Source organism: Marmota marmota, unplaced genomic scaffold (assembly GCF_001458135.2).
Source record: "Marmota marmota marmota unplaced genomic scaffold, marMar, whole genome shotgun sequence".
NCBI lineage: Eukaryota > Metazoa > Chordata > Mammalia > Rodentia > Sciuridae > Marmota > Marmota marmota.
This window is the reverse complement of record NW_025999869.1, coordinates 23,463,523-23,483,993: the sequence shown is the minus strand read 5'-3', so window position 1 is coordinate 23,483,993 and position 20,471 is coordinate 23,463,523. Positions and strand designations below refer to the sequence as shown.

The 20,471-nt window shown below is 50.2% G+C and overlaps 1 protein-coding gene and 1 long non-coding RNA gene across 7 annotated transcripts; one reads left to right on the top strand and one right to left on the bottom strand.

Annotated features, from left to right (window-relative positions):
- Positions 1-177: 177 nt before the first annotated feature.
- Positions 178-8,114, top strand: Irf1 (interferon regulatory factor 1). Of its 6 annotated transcripts, none has more exons than XM_048783403.1 (11): positions 178-421; positions 1,523-1,651; positions 1,848-2,006; positions 2,948-3,047; positions 3,830-4,006; positions 4,114-4,163; positions 4,263-4,395; positions 4,551-4,673; positions 5,182-5,231; positions 6,086-6,221; positions 6,493-7,489. In XM_048783403.1, the coding sequence occupies exons 2-11, from the start codon at positions 1,565-1,567 to the stop codon at positions 6,615-6,617; spliced, it is 1,140 nt and encodes a 379-aa protein (XP_048639360.1). In that variant the 5' UTR covers positions 178-421; positions 1,523-1,564; the 3' UTR covers positions 6,618-7,489. The 6 variants fall into 6 exon arrangements, with proteins under 6 accessions (XP_048639360.1, XP_015348224.1, XP_015348225.1 ...); XM_015492738.2 differs by having other exon boundaries at positions 179-421; positions 1,560-1,651; XM_015492739.2 differs by lacking the exon at positions 1,848-2,006 and having other exon boundaries at positions 182-421; positions 1,560-1,651; positions 6,493-8,114.
- A 4,641-nt stretch (positions 8,115-12,755) lies between these two features.
- LOC125610700 lies at positions 12,756-17,806 on the bottom strand. The gene is made up of 2 exons (XR_007340701.1): positions 16,480-17,806; positions 12,756-16,367 (listed from the first exon to the last, which is right to left on the bottom strand). It is a non-coding gene; the product is annotated as an uncharacterized LOC125610700 (long non-coding RNA).
- Between the last annotated feature and the right edge of the window lie 2,665 nt (positions 17,807-20,471).

The window sequence follows — 20,471 nt, the reverse complement described above, 5'->3', positions numbered from 1 at the left end:
GGGGCGGCGGCGCCGGCCGGAGGGGGTGGGGAGGAGCAGCCGCCCTGTACTTCCCCTTCGCAGCTTAGCTCTACAACAGCCTGATTTCCCCGAAATGATGAGGCGGCGCCGGCCAATGGGCGCCCGCGCGGCGCCAAGGAGGCGGAGCCCGGCCTGGGTTGGGGGAATCCCGCTAAGTGTTTAGATTTCTCCGCGGCGCCGCGGCCTCGGCAGAGCGCGCCACTCCTTCGTCGAGGCAGGACGTGTGCCCTAGCCTGCAGAGCCGAGGCCAGCAGGAGCAGTGCCCAGCCAAGGCCAGCCGTGCCCAGTGGACCCAAGACCCGGGCATCCTCTGCCTTATCTCCGCTTCGCTGGTCCGCACAGCAGTCCCCGCCTGGTCGGGAACTTCGGGCGCCGCCGGCGGATCGCTCTTGCTGCAGAGGTGAGCTCGCCTTCGCGGCTGGGGGACCTGCGGCGTCGAACAAAAGGCGCGCGGGACACCAGGAAGTGGGGGCCAAAAACCCCAACCCGGAGAGTCGCGGGCGCGCGGCGTTGCCCGGGCCCGGCGCGGGCTCGGGAGGGCGCTAGAGGAGCTGCGAGCGGCAGAGCGGGGAGGGCGGGCCGCGGCGTGGACCGCCCACTGGCCGAGGTTGCCTGCGCCCGGCCGCTTTCGCAGATCTGCGTGCGCGGAGCTGCCAGGGGCCTCTAGGTGGCCCGGTACATTGGTCGCGCGCATCCACACGCCATGTCAGGGAACTCGAGTGTCTGCCCGCGCGTAGGAGCCCTGTGTTCCTGGGCTCTGGCTTTTGCCTGTCACAGGTTGGCGCCCTTGCCCCAGGTTTCGGGCTGCCTGTGCTGGTGGCAGGGACTGGCTTGCCGCCCTTAGTGACTGGAGGAGGTCAGGACTTATATGGGGGGTCATGGACCAGGGGGGTGGCAGGAGCCGGCGCCACAGGTGTTCCTTGAGCCGCTTCTCTTGAGGAGGGGAAACCAAGCCCAAAGGAATTGCGCGTCCTGGCGTCAGCATTGTGGGCAGGGTGGCTGTCAGGCATAGAATGGGTTCTGGGGCGGGGCGGGGTGAGAAGGTGTCCAGGATCCTTGGGGACTGAATACCCGTTAGGGAAGGTGCACAGCTTATGGCGACAACTCAAATCAGGGAAATTTCTTCTTGGCATAGGGGTGTGGGGGGGAACCCCTCCCTTTTTAAAGAATTTTTTTAAAGAATTTGGGTTTTGAGAGAAAAGTTTTGGTTTTAAGATATCTGTGTATTTGGTCTCTTTTCCTGCACTTAAGCCCTGAAGCCCTCACTTGTACGCCCACCTCCTTCTGAGAGGGCTGGGACAGGATGAAAAAAGGAGCAGATGTTTTTGCCCAAGATGTTGAAACAATTTGGAGAGCAGTTTTATTCCAGTGCAGGCTTCCTTTCCCATGTTTGTTAAGTCCTGTTATCTGAGGGCAGGAGAGAGTAAAGATCTGGGTGTGAAAATAGGGGAGATTAAGTGAACTCTGGTGGAACAAGGTAGTGACCAGGATTGTTCAATAGACTCCAAAAACAGGAGCCTTCTGTCTTCTCTTTACAGCCAACATGCCCATCACTCGGATGCGCATGAGACCGTGGCTAGAGATGCAGATTAATTCCAACCAAATTCCGGGGCTGATCTGGATTAATAAAGTGAGTGTAACTTCTTGGGTTTTTCTGCTACTGTTGTTACCCATGTTCTTCAGGGGACCAAAGCTTCAGATGCAGCTCAAAAAAGGGAAATGATAAGGAGGCAGGCAGATGTGTTTCCCAGTGGGTTCTGCAGTGGGTGTGCAAGGCCCAGGCCTGGGCCCTCTTTGCCCAAGTCCTGTCTTCTTCCCTTCTCAAGGTGTGGACAGTAACCCTCTTAAAGGCACCTGAAGTTTCCAGCAGCCAGACTCTCCCAGCATTTGCAGAGCTTGAGTTCTTATCTCCTCCCAGGGATACCCCTACCACACACACAGCATTCTGCAGGGCTCTGGCTGGGCAGATGATAGGAAACAGAGAGGTGGGTACTGCTGGGTAGGAAGGTGGTTGTCTCAGCAGAGAACCCAAGAACTAACCTTTTTCAGTTACTCTGACCTAAGAAGACTAACTGCTACACTTGGGGCAAGATAGACTCTGTAGACTTAGTATCAATAATAGTAGTAATAGCAATATTAGTATGCATAATAGTAATGGCTAGCAGCAGTTACTATGTACCTTGCACCTTGCTAAGTATGTTACTTAACTTGTGCTGTTTCATTCTCACAGTAGTGCTGTGAGGAATGGTCCAAATAAGGACACTGAGGTGCTGAGAAGTTGATAATAAGATCACATAAAAAGTGATAAAACCAAGCTTTGAACCTGAACAGTCTGATTCAGAAATCCATAGAGCTAGCCACCAGTAATAATGACAGTAAGACCTTAATCTTCATTTGTCAGTGTCCCCACACATGCTCTGGTTTTTACCCTCAGGTATATTTGAGGTATATTTTCTTGTTTCAGAGAGAGGAAACTGTGGTGCCACAGGTAGTCACATTCAGGTCTGGCCCAGTACTCCCTGAAGGGTGTGATCAGGACCCTCTGTGTAGGAGCCAGTTGTCCCAGGTGTCCTCAGCAGACCCATTTAATAGAAGAGTTTCCATTTTTACTTCTGTTTTGGTGCTAATCAGCCAGAGCATTCAGATCAGTGCTGTGGGGGAGAGGACTCTGTGGGTCCCAGCATATCTATAATGTGCACAGCGGTGTTTTTGCTGAGCTGTTGGTACCACAGTCCATCAGAACCCCTCCTAAGAGATCCAGAGTGGCCTGTTGAAGCCAGTCTCAGGACTGGTCAACCCAAACCAGATGGGGTGAAAAGGGGAAGTCAGCTTTTTCCCAGACCTGGGGGGCTGGGCATACTCAGCCACAAAGCCTGTGGTCTCTGAGCTGACACAGCCTCTGTGTATTTGTGTGTGTGTTGTTCAGGAGGAGATGATCTTCCAGATCCCATGGAAGCATGCTGCAAAACATGGCTGGGACATCAACAAGGATGCCTGTTTGTTCCGGAGCTGGGCCATCCACACAGGTGTGTCCCTGGGACTGTGTCCCTGAGAGCTAGGGAAGAAACAAGGGGAGGCTCAAATATTCATGCAAAGGCCTGATCTTTGATGTCCCTGATCTCCCTGATATAGTGTACAGAATTATTAGTGGGGGGGCAAGGGGCAGACCTATATTTCTGAAGGATGAAAATTGATGTTTCAGCAAATTCTTAAAGGGATTTATAAAGCCAAAATCTTAGAAAGCAATAATAGTATTAATACTACTTGAGGGAGTTTGTGGCTAAAGTCTCCCTTGAAAAAGAAGTCGCGAGCCAGGGCACTAAAAGAGATCCATATCTTCCTTTTTTTCCAGGGGAAAAAAAGGTCTTTGGCTCAAGGACCACCTGGTTGATGATTGGTCTCTTTTTATCTTAAAGTGATGGGGCTCTTGGCCCAGCTTAGAATAGTCAGTCTACCTATTAGTAACTGTTCTTTGCTGGCCTCTCTGTGCTCACTCCTAGTTTGGAAGTATCAGATAAGCCCCAGTCCCTACCCTCTCTCTGGCTGCTGATAGCACAAGCAGGGAATCTGGGCATGGTCCAGGACACAGCACATTTTTGTGGGGAGGGGCACTCTAATGCATCTGATTGGGCCCTTCACCGAGGCTTGCTGGATGTTTGAGCCAAGCTTAGATCTTCCAGAAGCCCCAGAGTCTAGAGCCTGCAGAGGGTCACTAAGGTTTCACCAGTGTGGGCATCTGGAGTACTTTTGCCTTATTCTTCTCAGGCAAGGGGCAGCTGATGATCCATTTCACCCTCTTGCTCTCTAGGCCGATACAAAGCTGGAGAAAAGGAACCAGATCCTAAGACATGGAAGGCAAACTTCCGCTGTGCCATGAACTCCTTGCCAGACATCGAGGAGGTGAAGGACCAGAGCAGGAACAAGGGCAGCTCGGCTGTGCGGGTATACCGGATGCTTCCACCCCTGACCAAGAACCAGAGAAAAGGTAGCCAAGAGCTCTGGGTCTTTGGGGAGCCCTTGGGAGGAAGGGAAGAAGAAGGCCAGCTGGGCTGGCATTCCTATGCCGAGGTTGACAGCCTGTCTGCCCCACAGAGAGAAAGTCCAAGTCCAGCCGAGACACTAAGAGCAAGGCCAAAAGAAAGGTGAGTATGGTCCTCAGCAGCTGGGCCTTTTGTCACTGTGGGTGAGGGTGAGCAGTGGAGAGTGCTACAGTGGGCCTAAGCTGCTTTCTCCCTCCACAGTCATGTGGGGACTCCAGCCCTGACACCTTCTCTGATGGACTCAGCAGCTCCACTCTGCCTGATGACCACAGCAGCTATACAGCTCAGGGATATGTGGGGCAGGACCTGGAGTTGGAGCAGGCACTTACTCCAGGTGAGGATGGCTTTTTATCTTGGGTCCAAGAGGCATTGTGCTGTCTTGGTAGCAGAGGGTGGCCTGTTGGACCAGGCTGAAGGGTGCAGGGTGCCTGGTATCTTGCAAACTAACAAAGCACACATCCTTGACCTTTGGTTCCTGCTGCTCCCCAGCACCATCACCATGTGTTGTCAGTAGCACTCTTCCTGATTGGCACATCCCGGTGGAAATTGTGCCGGACAGCACCAGTGACCTCTACAACTTCCAGGTGTCACCCATGCCCTCCACCTCTGAAGGTTTGTATTGCTGGGGCCTGGTCTGTCTGCTTGACTGTTTGGGTCCTGAGAAGGGTTTTCTGAGGGAGAAAAGATGCTTAGAAGGCCACCAGCCACCGAGCTGATTGAGCTGGGCATTGTCTACTCCCAATTCCCATGGGCATGAAGCAAGCCCCTGGGATACCAGGCAGGCAGTTTAGAGTGGACTACAGTACCTTGGTGGGCTGGGGAGAAGAGGGAAGGGATCAGGGGCTGTGTCTTGATCTAAGGTTGCTAGTTCTCCTGGCTCCTCTGCAGCCCAATGCCTTAGAGTGAGGAAGGAAGTGAAGGGGTGGGAAGAGGCGTGACTTCATAGTTTAGGAGGCTGAGTCACCAAGCCAGTGTCTTGTTCTGGAATGTCCATGGCAGATGTCTGCTGGGAGGCCAGTGGTATGTGTGTGTGTAGGGGCAGGGGACCCTGGAGGGACTGGAACTGCAGGGCCAATATGATCTACTGCCATCCAGCATCTCTGCTCTTCCCCATCCACAGCTGCAACAGACGAGGATGAGGAAGGGAAATTACCTGAGGACATCATGAAGGTATAGCCCCTTCCTTCCTGGCTTTCTTTTGAAGTGGACATTTCTTGGTGAGGAGAGAGAGAATCAGAGCTTCTAGATCAGAGGGTGGGCAGCTGCTGTTGTCCCCTGACTACTTGTATAGTCCCACAAGCAGCATATCCACTTGGTGGGGACCATTGCCCTTCTTGGTTGGGAAAGACGCTGGGTCGTGAAGGCTGGTAGGAAGCTGTGTCTCCAGTGAGCCTTCCTAAAGCAAACTTGAGGGCCCCAGACAGAGCTGTGAATCAGCCACTATCAGTGCCAGGTCCCTGGCCCGTGTCCTCAGCCCCAACATGCCCAGCCCTGCTAGTTTGGGAAATGCACATCAGGTTTCAATAATCAGCCTTTGGGATCTGTAATATGATGGCTTTAAAAAAAATTTTTTTAGACAAATTATCCTCCAGTTTTTTTTTTCTTTCTCTGCTTCAGTTTTAAAAATGAATACAAAACATTTTCGAGGTAGTTTTTCCCTGGCTCTGCCACATTAGCACAGAAAACTGGGATGTGGATCCAGTTCCTTTTCTCTAGCTTTTTAGTTATCTTTTCTTATTATGCTGTGCTTTAAGCCTCAATCCCAGTTGAGGGAAGTGGTAGAGATACTCTCGCAGAGGGCAGGAGTGAGAAGAGTGGGAAAATGACCCAAGGAGCAGGGCCTGTGTGCATTTGTGCCTCCCAGATCCAGGGCCTGGTTCTGACTGCTGCACATCAGCATCCATAAGAGAATGTGAAAATGCTCAAGGGTGTGGTCCTGGTTGGGAAGCCTTGGCTTATCAAGGGCAGGCCACAGGGTGAATCTTCATGGGAAGGCTGCTGAATGCTTCTTGCTTTGTCTCTAGCTCTTGGAGCAATCTGATTGGCAGCCGACAAACGTGGATGGGAAGGGGTACCTTCTCAATGAACCTGGGGCCCAGCCCACCTCTATCTATGGAGACTTCACCTGCAAGGAGGAGCCGGAAGTTGACAGCCCTGTGGGTAAGAAATCCCTGGATCCTTATGGTTTCTTGGAGAAGGGAAACTCATGCAGTGGGTGGGGAAGGCTTGGGAGCAGGGCCAGGAGACAGTAAGGTAAGTAGCTATGTTCCTGTCCCCTGTGGTTTACCTAAAGATGGTGTGTGCTTGCTGCTGCCTTGTGGACAGTGGAAGCTCTGTCTGTGACTTAGGGACAGGGCTGTGTGGATGTGGACTGGGGAACACACCTTATGTCCCCACCCCACTCCTTACATAACCTTCCTTCATCTTCTAGGAGATATTGGGCTCAGCCTACACCGTGTCTTCACAGATCTGAAGAATATGGATGCCCTCTGGCTGGACAATATGCTGCCCCCAGTCAGGGTGCCCTCCATCCAAGCCATTCCTTGTGCACCGTAGCTGGGCCTCTCGGCCTCCTTTCTCCCTAGGCAAACAAAACTTGGCATCATGGTGGCTATGGTACATAGAAGCTGGACTCCTGTGGGCCCCTCGACATAGCAAAGTGTGACCCCACTGCTAAGCAGGGATGGGACCTCTATCTTTGGGTCAGTGGACTCTCAGAGGACCTGGCAGGCCAGGGTCTGGGTTTGCCTTGTGCTGTAAAGCTGGCCCTGCCTCCTGAGAATTAGGGGTTGAGGTTCAGAGATTGGTGTGTCAGGTGGACTTGGACAGAAGTTGGCCTTCATATTTTCTCTGTGATCCCAGCTGCCTGGAGAGGGTCTCTCTGTCACTGAGTGGCCCTGCGGGGAACAGATCAGTGACCTCAGAAGAGAATAGCGCCAACTCCAGGGCTGGCTCTGCACTAAGAAACAATTGCACTAAGTGAATCTATTCCCAAAGAACCCCCTCCCTTCCCAGTTGAGCCCTGGGGACTGTTCCAAAGCCAGTGAAATGTGAAGGAAAATTGGGGTCCTGTAGGGTGGTGTCCCTCAGCCTCAGAGGAGTGCTGCCCTGCTTCATACTTCAGATGAGGGGCTTGGGAAAAGACATGGCACTTTTTCTTGTGGACCTTGCCACATTTCTTATCAGAAGTGTACACTAATGTTTTCCCCAAGCTCTTGGCCTTCGCATTTATTTATACAGTGCCTTGCCGTGTGCCCACCACCCCCCTCAGGCCCTGGAAGCTCTCAGCAGGTCCAGGCAGGGAAGTGTGAGCGTCTTGGTATGACTTAAAATTGGAAATGCCATCTAGCCATTAAGTCATGTGAGATCACATGTAGACATGTTTATAAATATGTATATATTTGTCTTTTTATAAAAAGTTAATTGTTTATGAGGGATGTGTCCTTTTATTTAGAAATTTGTAGTTAGTTTTGCTTTTTATGGAAACATTCTGATGGAACTCATCATTGGCACCATGCCTGAGCCTGGGTTTGTTGAGCACTGACTTGTATCTATCATGCATCCTTTCAGTAATGGTCATGGAGGAGATGGCAGGCAGGAGGACAGTCATGTCACAGGGAATGCTCATGTAAATGTAGTTACTTGCCAATGACTTTTCAGCCATAGCTGGGAGTTAATTCTAGGCTCCTGGGAAATGAGGAATGTCAGGTTTTTAGTTCTTCTAAGGTATATGCCATAGACTATGTGTCCTGCTGAACACCAAAGTTCTACTCCAAATGTCCAACAATTATTATGATACAGTCACAGATGATCAGAACAGACAACCACCCAAGAAATGTCCCCAAGGTGTGTTGTGATGGCCATCACTTCCTGTCCAATTAATACAGTGATAGAAACACTCTTTCTACACTGTTCAATTCTGTAGGCACTTGCACGAGCCACGTGTGCCAGTTGAGCAGTTTAAATGTGGCCAGTGACACATTCAGGAACAAGTTATTTTATTTAGTTAAAATGTGCCTGCTAGTTCAAGACTAATAAAAGTCTTGAACTACGTGTGTGTGTGTGTGTGTGTGTGTGTGTGTGTGTGTGTGTGTGTACATGCGCTGGGTATTGACCCAGGGCCTGGTGCACATGCTAGGCAAGCACTCTACCACTGAGCCACATCCCCAGCCCTCAAGACTTATTTCAACAACAACAATCACTCCATAGGTGCTGAACACCAGTCCTGCAGTGTAGTGGGTCCTTACACAAATACATGAGGAAAACCTTGGCTGGCCTCACATGAAGCAGATTTTTTAAATTCCATATCTTCCCAGAGTTCTGGCTGGGCTATTACACACAATCTTTATAAGGGGATATACTTGATCAGAGCAGTGGTTCTGAAAACTATAGTTAGGGAACCACTAATATATGATAATTCTCCCTTAAGGTCAGGCCCAAATTGTACAAAATGTCTGAGGGTGGAAGGTATGGGTTTTAATCATCTCTCTCCCTTGTCTCTAGCCCTAGGGCATTAATAGCACCCAGCAGTAGGTAAGTTGAGTGCATCACCTAGGGAACAGGGTCATGGCAGTGATAGCATTGCTTAGGGATATGGATACATGTGGATATATCTTCCACGCTCAGTCCCAGAAATCAATAACTGGGACCAAGGCTCTGGAAGGAGTGTTGGCCCTTGGTGGGAAGGGAAGGCTAAATGAGAAAATGATGAGTAAATGGGAAAAATGGGCAAAGTCTGACACATTTTCTGCTGAGCTCAGGAAGTACAATTCTCTGATCTCAGAAGCTGTGAGTGGTAGCTCCTGCTGGGTGAGTGTACGTGGGAGCCTTGACAGGCCCCCATTGTAAGCCCTGCACATCAGAAAATCCACTTGGGGTTTTCAAGAGTATCTTCACCTGGGGGCAGAGTGATGGACAAGATAGCCTTTTCTAGCTCTTCTAGGACCCAGTCTTTACCAAGAAGAACTAGACTGGTCAGCCTCCTGTGGTTTCTATCTGGGATTTTCTAGCTGGTAGCATTTAGTTAATGATGGTGGGGTTTGGGCTTGTGAAGTCAGATAAAGTAGACTGAGAAGTGATGGGAGGAAGGAGAGAGTAACCCAGAACAAACATCAGTGCCTACTTCTGCCTTGTCTACTCTGTCCTGATCCCTAATGGAGAGTAGGCAGTGGGTATTATGAAGTCCCAGCAGCTGTTGAAGTCTCTCAAGTACTAACAAGCAAAATTCATCAATTACACATTACCAAAATGATAGAATTATGCCCATCAGTCCCTAACCTTCAGAAAGAAGATGGAGACCTGCTGCCCTCCAATTCGTGGGACTAACACCTTGGGATGTCCAGAGAAGAGTTGCCAAACTCTGCAACCTCTCTCCCAAGACAGTGAGGTCCTGGGGCTGTGTGGGATACAACCAGACCACCATGGACCTTAGCCCTTGCCCAGAAGACAAATATGATACATAAGACCCAACTGCTTACCTGAAGGTGATGGCTGTTGGTGGTAAATCGTTAGCAAAGTGCCTGAAATGTAGCAACAACATTATAATTTGAGCCTGAAAGTTTAAGATCATTCTAAGAACTTGCCGATGCTTCTGTGGGTCATTCCTAAGAGTTTTGGTCTAAGCACTCCTGGTAGAAGCTCTTGATTGAGGGAGCTAGGCAGTCTTTGAAAGGTGTTTCTTTGGGGTTGTGATGACATCATGGTCATCAAGAACCACTTTCCAATGGGATAAGCTAGCACGTGGGGCTCAGCCACACCAGGTGAAACTCCCACAGTGGGCTAAGTTTACAGATGTTTAAGGGCATTTCTGGGTCAGTAATAAGAGTTCTCTTGCCTTGCTCCAAAGGTGTCACTATAAATGGACTGGTTTGTTAATTCAACTCATTTGGCAATGGGAAGAAAGCTACAGGCAAATATGCAAACTATCCCTTCTTGGTGTATCAGCTTTCTCAGAGAACTGTGTGCAGGATGTTGTGACCACTCTGACTTCAGGGATAAGATCTCTGGACATCTCCAGAGGTAGCCTGCCAAGGACAGAACTGAAATTCTGGGAAAAGCCCTGGGCTTGGTTGGAGTTCTTTTCTCCAGAATGATGCCTTCTGGTTGGTGGAACTGGGGCACACCCAGGCTGTCATTCTCTAGGACCACTGAGTACAGATCCCAAAAACCTCTCAGGGATGCCAGGGAGTGGAGCAGGGGTTATGTATTTTTTTTGCAAGTCACTCTTTTGGAGCACACAAGAAAACGTTTTTTCTCTGTTAAATGTAATGCCATTTCTTGGGCAGGACTCACCCTCCACACCCAAGATGTGTCAAATTCATAGGAACTCAGCATTAACATTTTTCCCCTTCTGCCAACTGTCACAGAGGCAGGAGGCCTGGGAAGGAATGGGGAACCTGCACATGCCTTATCCAGGGGTAAAAGCACTTGGCCGGGAGGAACTTGGCTTTATCAGCCACAACTCCCTTGTGGGACTAAGTCTAAAGACTAGATGAATGGCCAGGTAGTTTTTTTTTAAGATCCAGCCAACTCCAGAGTGACCCATTTCTACTGCTCATCTGAGGTCAGAGTTGCAAAAGAAAGAAACCCCTACTTCTGTGAGTTCAGTGGTGAGATAGGTCTATGGAGTCTACACTGAGTTTAATTTCAACTGGGGAGATCCTGGAGTCAATGATCCAAAGACATGGAAACTGAATGAAAGGGGTGGGGCAGTCACCCAGCTTCCTATTCCTCACCCAAGGAGATGACTAAAAAAAGACCTCAAAATTTGGCTTTATAATAATGTAGAACTCTGGTGCCCATTTTGTGCCAGGCACTGTGCCACACTCCCATATGCACCATTGCACTGGCACCCCCACTCCTTGCCATACACACATCCCTGTTCACAGACCAGGAAACCAACACTCAACAAGCATAAGGGGCTTGCCCAGGATGACTCAGCTCATCAGTATGGAGGTTGGATTCCAACCCACATCTGTCTGTGCCCAGTACCTGGGGTGGTTCCACAATATCAGGCTGCCTGCAGAGAAGGAAACTGAGGCTTGGGGTGGAAGTTCGAAAAAGTTGGCAAGGGGCACTAGTCCTTTATGCCAAGAAAATACCTGGTGGACTGAGGATGTATCTCCATGGTAGAATGCTTGCCTAGCAATCACAAGGCCCTGGATTCCATCCCCAGCGTGGAAAAAAATAAAATAAAAAATAAAAGCATCTGGGGACCTTGAAGGAAGATAGCAAAAGCTGGAGCTGCTTCAGGATAACACCCGCCCCGCTCCCGACACTTCAGAAAACATGGCTCTGCTGTTCACAGGCTTGGGGGCCCCAACAGGGTGGGGTTTGGATTGGCCCTCAAGAGAAGCAATGCCCCACCTATACCCAGGAGGCCACCTGCAGTTTCGAGGGGGTGGGGCCCTAGGGCGCTGTAACACAGATAGATTTGCAACTTGGCCTCTGTGCAGGGGGCAGCTGAGCCTCACAAGTCTGCTCCAGAGGACTCTGGCCTGCCAAGTCTCAGCTCTAGGGATCAAAGAGGCCTTTTCAGCCATGTTTCTGTCAGAGCAAGGCGACTTGTTCTTCTACTCTAAACCAGACCTCTGGCTTCTCTGAGCCAGCTGAATTCAAGGAATGAGGGAGTTACGGGGACACAGAGTTGGTGTGTGGGATCTGGGTTCCATTGGGAGGGGAGTCATTAGTCCAGAACTGTGAGTACTTTTCTGAAGCTATGAGCCAGGCAAGAAGTTCTGTTGTGTTGGCCTCACCAGGACAGTGGTGCACTGAGGTGGGGACTGCAGACACTGCCTGTGGGAGATGGAGGGTAGCTGCCTCTGCTGGGGACCCAGGGCTCCCCTCCAAGAGCTCCTATTGGGCTTGTTGAGATGGGGAAGGGAACTAGAAGTCCAGAGGTTGGGACAGCCACAGCATGGGTTAGGGCCTGGCATTCCAATGTAGTATGGGGGCAGCGGGCAGGGAAGAGGGACTTGAAGGGGTGTCCAATGTCCTGGACTGGAACATCCTGGTGACTATTCACCACCACCCTTCTGCCATAAAGGGGCAGGCAGCCAGAATTCTGGGCCCAGGAGACGATCTGCCCCTAAGTGTGTAGAGGGTCTTGCTTTAGGGCACTGAAGGATACCCCATTTTCAGCTTCTGGCTATTTTAAGACTTGTACAGTGTGGCCCTGGGGCCATCCCTTATCTGACCTCTGGCAGCTCTCAGCCAGTCTCACCATCTGGCGCTGGGCTCTTCCACCTGTCTTTCACTTCTCACGTGGTCTTTAGGGTGCCCAATATGTCCAATCAGACTTGAGGGTCCCCAGAGGCAAATGGCTCCTCTCCTCCGCATTCTCCCACTTGAGAGCATCTCCTGCTGGCCTGTTCACCTTCTCGGCTCTGAGTCCTTCCTTAGGGGACAAGCCTGGCTGGAGCCCCAGGGTTCAGGGGAATAGGCTGAGAGACAAGGGGGTACAAGGAGTAACTAGCCCTGTCCTTGCAGTATAGCCCTGGGCAGAATATGCATGACCAATTAGCAGGCAAGGTCAATGCCCCAGAATAAGGGCCACTGTGTGCACACCATGCAGCGCAACTGGCCCGTGTCCCTCAGCAGGACTGGAGAGGGAGGACTGAGTCACCAATGACTTTCTTTTATTGAAAACATACACAAATAAAAGGAACATGGCTTAGTTGTACAAAAACGAAGAAATACAGGTAGAAATAAAAAATATTTATTAAAGCCACCCGTAATAGACCACCCAGAAGTGACCAGGTTGCCATATTTTCAGAGGCTCAGGTGAAAATGCACTTTCCACTCTCTCCCATGCTATGGCTAGGAGCTCTGTGCTGTTGACACAGGCACAGTCTACACAGCTTGCGACTCTGATGGGAATGTCCCGGCACTGGCTCAGGGTTCTTCCTCAGCTACCAAGTCTCCCTTGCATCCAGGAATCCGGCTATGCAAGGTGCGGTGTGATCCAGAGCAGGTTTGCAGGTACAAAAGGCCTTGCAGATAAGGTGACCAACTGTCTCAGTCTGCTCAGGAATGTGAGTTTCCCAGGATTTGGGACTTGCATTGCAAAAAGCGAGGAAGTCCTAGGCAAACCAGGGCCAGCTGGTTATCTTACTTGAGGGTGAAAGGCTTTATCCAGCCCCCACGCTCTGTTCTGCCAGCAGAACCTTCTGCAGGAATCCCAGATCCATCAGGCCCTCACCAAGCAGTCCAGGGACAGAGGTCTGGCTTAGGGGCCTCACTTCCTTGGGAGCTCTTTGAGGTTCCAGCCTAAGGCCCAGAGAAGGACAGGAGAAAGGAAATGAGCAAGACAGGCTGTTATTACCCGAGAAAGGCGAACTGGGGCCAGAGATCAGAGGGAGCCAGGGATGCACTGGAGTGGCTCTGGTATATGGCTGGATGCCCCTCCAGTCCTGGAGCTGGCCTCAGACTGAGTGTCCGAGTCCTCAGGGACTGCTCTCTGGCCCTAGCCCCTGAAAAGTGCAGGGTGCCTGGATGAGAAGGGCTCAGCTCTCTGGGATCCCCCAGGCATGGTACATAAGCCTTGCCTTCCTCCTCCTCCATGTCTGGGTGTGGTAGGCCAAAATGGTCCCTGGTGGAATCAAGAAGTTCATCTCCAAGTGCACGAAGCTTGTGAATATGCCATGTTATGTGGAAAGAGGAATTAAGGTTGTTAATCAGCTCACTTTAAAATAGATCAACCTGTATTATCTGTCTGGGTCCAATGTAATCACAAGTGTCTCTAATAGGGAAGAGGAAGGCAGCAAGGGTGAAACCAGAGAATGGCATTATGTCAAAGACTTGGCCAGCCATCGCTGGCTTTGAAGATGGAGCAGGTGGCACAGGCCCAGGAATGCAGGCAGCCTCTGAAAGATGGACATGGGTGATAGATTTCTTTACTAGAACCTCCAGAAAGGAACGCAGCCCTGCTGACACCTCAAGTTTAACCCAGTGAAACCTGTTTTGGACCTCTGACCCTCAGAATTGTATTGTGTAAGTCACCAAATTTAGGATGATTCATTATAGCAGCAATAGGAAATGGACACATGGGGGAACCACCTAGTGATACAGCTGTCCCAAGTCCCTGTGTCTTGGTTGGAGTCAGCCTCACAGGGTAACACAGTCCAGCTGGGAAAGACCTCCTCTGGTTTGGGAGGCTCGGGAGGGAAGGGAACCTTGGGCAGGAAACAGAACCTCCGTGGCTTGGGTGGGTCAAGAAGGATGTCCCCAGGAATAGTGCCCCTGCTGGACACTTCTACAGGAAACGGGGCCTCCTTGGGCCCGCTCCCCAAACCTCACTCAGAACTCAGATATAGGTTCTGAGTCATCCCAGATGAGCTGCCATGAGGTCAGACCACCCAGGACAGCCAGTCAGAGCCTGTAGGGCTTGGGTAAAGACCCCCAGGATGGAGTCCATGGCCCCTTCACACACCAGTAACACAGCGTTCTCAGTCCTGGCCTCCCTATCTCAGGGGTTCCGATTTGGCTCAGGAAAAGCTGGAATAAAGGAAATCACTTAAAGGAAAAGTCACTGAATTGGACACATTTGGATTTGCATAAAGTCCCTGCTCTGCCACTTAACTAGTTGGGTTGGCCTCTAATAAGCCTCTAGACTGCTCCATCTGTAGAGTGGGTCCAGCAGCACTGGTCGGACCTGCCTCACAGGTCGTGTGAGTCTCAGGTGAGATGCTGCTCGGAATAAGATACTGTTGTCACTGATAAACAAGGGTGATCAGAGCCCTAAGTGCCTTCTGGTGGAGTGGATGATCACAGCGTCCTGTTGGAAAAGGAAGGGTGAGTGCAGACTCATCAAAATTGTCTCGCCCACAGGCAGGAGGCTGTAGCTGGGCCAGGGGAGAAGAGGAGCTGGCCACAGCCACGGCGGCGCAGCTCACACCCACCGGATGCTTGACAGAGCCACCTTGCAGCCCTGCAGGATGTCCTCTCAACCACGGCACATGCACACATGCACACCAGGGTTTTGCACTTTTTATTTTTTAAGGAAAAGATTTTCTAGAGTTCCTCTGCATCAAAACAGTCCCTCCTCAGAAAACACTCTGTTATGAAACCATATACAAAATAATTCCAACCTAATGAATATATAATATATAATGGAACACATAGGGAGGAAATACATTATAATACTAATGGTGATAATGTCTAGATAGGGCATTAGAGGTGATTATATTTTTTCTTTATATGTCTATAGTTTAAAATCCTCTACAATGACCTATTGCTTTTATAATGTGTGTGTGTTTGTGTGTGTGTGTGTGTGTGTATATATATATATATATATATATATATAGGACTTCCTTCCAGGGGGCTATAGACTGGGATCAAACTCACGTTAACTGGATTCTACCAATGCAGAGGTCCTGGCCCTGGGGCTAGTCTTTACTGTGTGACCTTGGAGATTCACTGTTTCCTCGCCTTTGTCTGCCTGGGGAGAGAAAATGCTGGAAAAGATGTTCTCTTGATCCTTTGCAGCTCAAAATGGAACCATGTGCCTTGGTCTCATCGAAGCTGCTCCACACCCAGCTTCCAGTGCCCTATGCTTGCCTGGAGAGCAGGGCAGACTCCTCACTCAGGCCTCGAGGTTGCTGACCACCTCCCTTCCCAGCCTGCTTCTCCCAGACCTGCTCTGGGAGTCCTGCCCCCTGGCCTTTGCCTGCATTATAATCTGCAATTCTCGGAGCCCTGCCCTTCCTTGAAGAACAAAGCCTGGCCAAGCCATGAGGAGCCTGCTGGCCTGCAGTGACTCCTGTTTCCCCCAACTTGTGCTTAACAATAGTGACCAGTTATTGATGGTTAACTTCAGGTCACAGCACAAAAGTGCTGCTATTTAATTCCAGGCCATCAGAAGCTCTGTAGACTAAAATGTGAAAAGCACACCCTGGAGTTGTGCAGCATGGTGATCTTATTTGATTCTTTTGTGCCTCTGGATGCATTGTTAGCCCCATTTTACTGGTAAGATAACTGAGACTCGGAGAGGTCGAGAACTCACCCATGGTAACACAGTGGGTTTGTGGCAGAACTAAGCTACAGCCCCAACCCCAGCCTCAAGTGCAGTTGGGTTTTTTTTTTTTTTTTAACTCCCACAATGGTCTCCTCCAACTACTTACATTCTAGCACCTGAAGGTGTGTTCCCAGTTGATCATACAGAAGGTACCCAAAGATGTCTGGTCATGGAGGTGTTAATCACAGTGAGTGCAATCAGGGTTTATCATTCAATCAACAAGTCTTCTCAGAGTTTCCTGGGAGCTCTGGCAGGCAGGGACAGGTCTATTCTGTTCACTGCTGTATTTGCACCTAACAGTTTTTGGCACATAGTACATGCTCATTAAATGCCATAAATGATTGTCTGTTCAAATAATAAAATAACAAAGCAAATAATACTAGCTAACATTTAAAGAGTGCTTACCGCCAGCTAGCTGCCTCAGGGAGTTTTCAGGCTCATTGAGGAGAAACAACAGTGCTGTTGAGGGCTATGCTGCAGGTTTTTACATCAAAATAGCACCTATGTAAAGGCCAAGAGAACACCAAAGAAAGAAGCAATAGGTAGCAACTCTGAATCTTCCTGCAGTGCCTGAGGCCATGCCAGCGGCCATCAGCATTACAACTCAAATCCCCCAACTGCCAAAGCAAGCAAGAAAACCCCAAATTTCCATCCACATCCCTGTTTCTGCCCATTCAGACCACATCTAGATACTTTTGTGCCTCTCCAGATTGGATAATCAGTATGTCGAGGGCCAGGGGTGAAGAGTTACGGATATTAGTCATATTTAGTGTGAAGAAGAGAAAGGAGGGTCACCTTTAACATCTGCCAGGATGTACTGTGTAAGAAGGGCCCATGGGCAGCCGCCTTGGGCACCCCTAAGGTAGCTGGATCCAGTTGCCAGGGCTGTCCAGTGAGGGACTGGGAGATCCAGAGAGGCAGGGGGCCCAGGGGGTGGCTCGTGCAGCAGGATCCTAATGGACCTTACTCTCTACAACACACGCGACACACTTACTTGCCAGCACTTGTTAACTACAGGTAAGGCCCATGCCAGCCTAGGGAAAAGAGGATAAAGAAAATAAGGTCTGCACCCATGGAGAGAACCAGGTCCCTAGGGCTGAGAGTCCGGAAAACCTCATCCTGTGGCCTTGGACTCCTCACGGTGCATTCTGTAGCTTCCAGCATTGGCCACTGCTCAAGGCCATCTCTTCCTTGCATTCTGCAGGGACCAGGCATAGGGTGGATAATCAACAAATACAGGCATCTCTGAAGAGAGGATCCCAGGAGAGGGACTCAGCTGAGTTGGCACTATGTGGGGGCAAAGTAGGACTACATCTCAGGCAGGTTCATTTGTAGGATTCCCTCTGCTCCTTCAAGTTCCCTGAAGTTTGGACAAGTCTTGACCATGGTTTCTCCTAGCTCCTGTTCCCACACCACCCATCTTCCCTGACTGCAGTAACATGTCAGAGGATGTCCTCCTGTTCTGCATTCCACAGTGGTCTTTAGCTTCAATCAGCAGTGACAGTTTTAGTGCAGTAAGCAGTGGCACTCTGCAGTGCTGTCCCCAAAGAGGCACAGGGTGGGGAAGAGCTCCCTGTCCATTCATGGCACTGTTCAGAACTAGAAGATGTTCACATGCTTTTTTTTTTTTTGGTACTGGGGATTGAACCCAGGAGTGCTTAACCACTGAGCCACATCCCCAGCTTTTTAAATTTTATTTTATTTTTTAATTTTGAGACAGTATCTTGCTAAGCTGCTTAGGGCCTCATGAAGTTGCTGAGGCTGGCTTTGAATCTGCCATCCTCCTGCCTCAGCCTCCCCAGCTGCTGGGATTATAGGAGTGTGCCACCGTGCCTGGCACCTATACTTTTTATTTACTTTTTTTTTATGGTGAAACAATAATCATGCAGAAAAGTATACATCACATATGTTCGGTTTTAACTCATAATCATAAAGCAAACCTTTATATAACCACACCCAGGTCAAGAGACAACACCTCAAAATCTCCCCATGTGTCCCTCCTATTCACAACCCCAACTCTCCTCTGCGGCCAAAACTAAAGTGACATTTGTGATCATTCCTGTACTTTTTAGGGATTTGATCTCCTCCAAAAGTGTGCTTAAGAATCCAGCCCAGTTGTTAAAGATTTTACAAAAGGAATTAGACCACCTACAGTCTTTTACTCGTCGTTCTGTTGGTGAGAACCCTTCGTCATTACAGTATTAGTACACAATATTGCGGCTAGTGCCACGGGACGCGGCGCACTCTTGTCCATTGATGCTCAATTCACTGGTTCTCTTTGCTACTGATGGGTGTTTGGGTGCTGTCTCGTGCTGGTGCACATAGAGCAGATTGTGAGGAGTGGGATTTTGGCTTACAAGATATCTGTGTTTTCTCTCTTTTTAAAAAATATATATATTTTTCAAGTTGTTGATAGACCTTTATTTTATGTATTTATTTATATGTGGTGCTGAGAATCGAACCCAGTGCCTCACACGTGCCAGGCAAGTGTGCTACCACTGAGCCACAACCCCAGCCCCTGGTTTCCATCTTTTCCAGATCATTTATCAGCGTATCCAGAAAACGCTTCTCAGGGGAACAGTGCTGTAACTCCTGGCACGGTCTGGGGTAGAGGAGATGACAGATGGCTGCCCTTACAGCTGGATGCTTCCACCTTCTGGCCCTAGAACGTCGACCCCTCCAGCCCAGCCAGCCCTGTCCCCTGAGCAGGCTGAAGCCCTCAAGCAGCAGGCTCCTCTCTGGCCTCCCCACATCTGTGATGTAGTTGGGTGGGGGTAGGAGAAGGTTAAGAAAAAGGAAGTGGAAACCAAATATGAGGGCCACAGCAAAGTCTGGTCCACAAACCTCAATGTTTCAGCATTACACTCTGTGAGAGAGCAGAACATGCGAGCTGCTTGTGGCGCATGCCGTGGGTGGGGCACCAGGGCTGCTGTTGCTGAGGTGTGCAACTGGACAATCCAGCACTTTGCACTAGGTTCCCAGGCATAAATCACTCTGTGCAATCCTCGCCCAACCCTGTGAGGCACAGGTATTATTGTCCCCGTGTCTCAATATGAAGACACTGAGCCATAGAGGTGTCAAGGTGACAGTGTATGCAGTGTGCTGGCTAATAGCATGGGATACACACTTGTTTCAGTTGGGTTTAAATTGTGGCTTCCCCACTTCTTAGAACCTTGGGCTAGTACCTATTTCCTTTAGCCTCAGTTTCTGCATCTGTAAAATGGGACTCACTGACTCCCAGGGTTGTTGAGAGAGTTAAAAGATACAAGGTGTTGAAGGTACTTAGCCAAACTGCCTGGCACAAAAGAGAAATGAATGGAACTAAAACAGGCAGCACTAATGAAATGATTACTATTATGGAGTTCAAGGTTGACAGCCAGAGCTTGTCCTGGCAAGATGGGACCAGGCTGCCAAGGCCAGGGTGCTGGTTGGGTGCTATGAGAGCATTCAAGTCGGGTGGACTCTGAAACACAGGCACCTGGGCTGTCCTCTCTTTCCACCCTGCCCCCGTCCACCTTTGTCCAGAGTGCTCTTACTATCCTGTGGTGCTTCAAAGGCAGTGATTTGTGACAGAGCTGGGCCCCTGCACATGTGGAAGTGTCACCCAGCTTGAGTGCTGCCTCCTGAGGTCCCATTGGCGGGCGGCAGCAGTGGCAGCCAATGGGCAGTGAAGCCTGTTGCTAAGGTCACCGTGAACCTTATTTGTCCACATGGGGCTGACCCTGCATTCACCTCGGAGAACCCTGGGAAACGCCAACCACAGATGTGAAATATGAACGTCTCAAAACCACAACTGCATTTCCTCTGAGAAAAGATTCAGCTCTGCTCCTCTCCAGCCTGCCTCTCTTGGGCTGGACACCTTTCAGACAATGGCTTACAACCTCAAGGGAGTCCTGGGCAGGCGTGGATGTGAGAGGGGAGGGGTTACTGCACAGTGGCCCTCCGACCCAGCAAAGACCTCAGAGGCATCTGTTCTTACCCTGACAACTGCCAACCCCTGCCCAGGTTCCCTCTGCACACTCTGAGGGCCTGGTCCTGGCCCCACTTCCTCTAGCCTTGGGAAGCCGGCTAGTGTGAGGGAGACGCATGGCAGAGAGGGAGGAAGTGGGCTGGCCCTGGGGCCCTCACCATCTGCTTCGATGCAGCCTACAGCTCAAACGGTTGGTGGTTTCAGTTTGTCACCTCCCTTGGTACATCTTCTAGCCTAACATTAAATAACTAATATGGTTGTCCCACCCCAGACAAATGTGGCAGGGAAACTGAACTTCATGATATCCACAAAACTCTCCCAGGTTCCTGACTGATAGTCTGGGACCTGTGCTCGAACCCATCATCTCATTAGACCCTCACGATTCTGGCTAAGGGAAAAAAAGCTGCCAATGATGAGTCCTCACCAC

What these genes read in the sequence shown, in the direction of transcription:
- Irf1 (XM_048783403.1), top strand. Translation starts at nt 1,565, where the DNA reads ATGCCCATCACTCGGATGCGCATGAGACCGTGGCTAGAGATGCAGATT. An exon ending in GAGCTGGGCCATCCACACAG is followed by an intron (nt 3,048 to 3,829) that starts GTGTGTCCCTGG and finishes CTTGCTCTCTAG; the next exon opens with GCCGATACAAAGCTGGAGAA. An exon ending in GACCAAGAACCAGAGAAAAG is followed by an intron (nt 4,007 to 4,113) that starts GTAGCCAAGAGC and finishes TCTGCCCCACAG; the next exon opens with AGAGAAAGTCCAAGTCCAGC.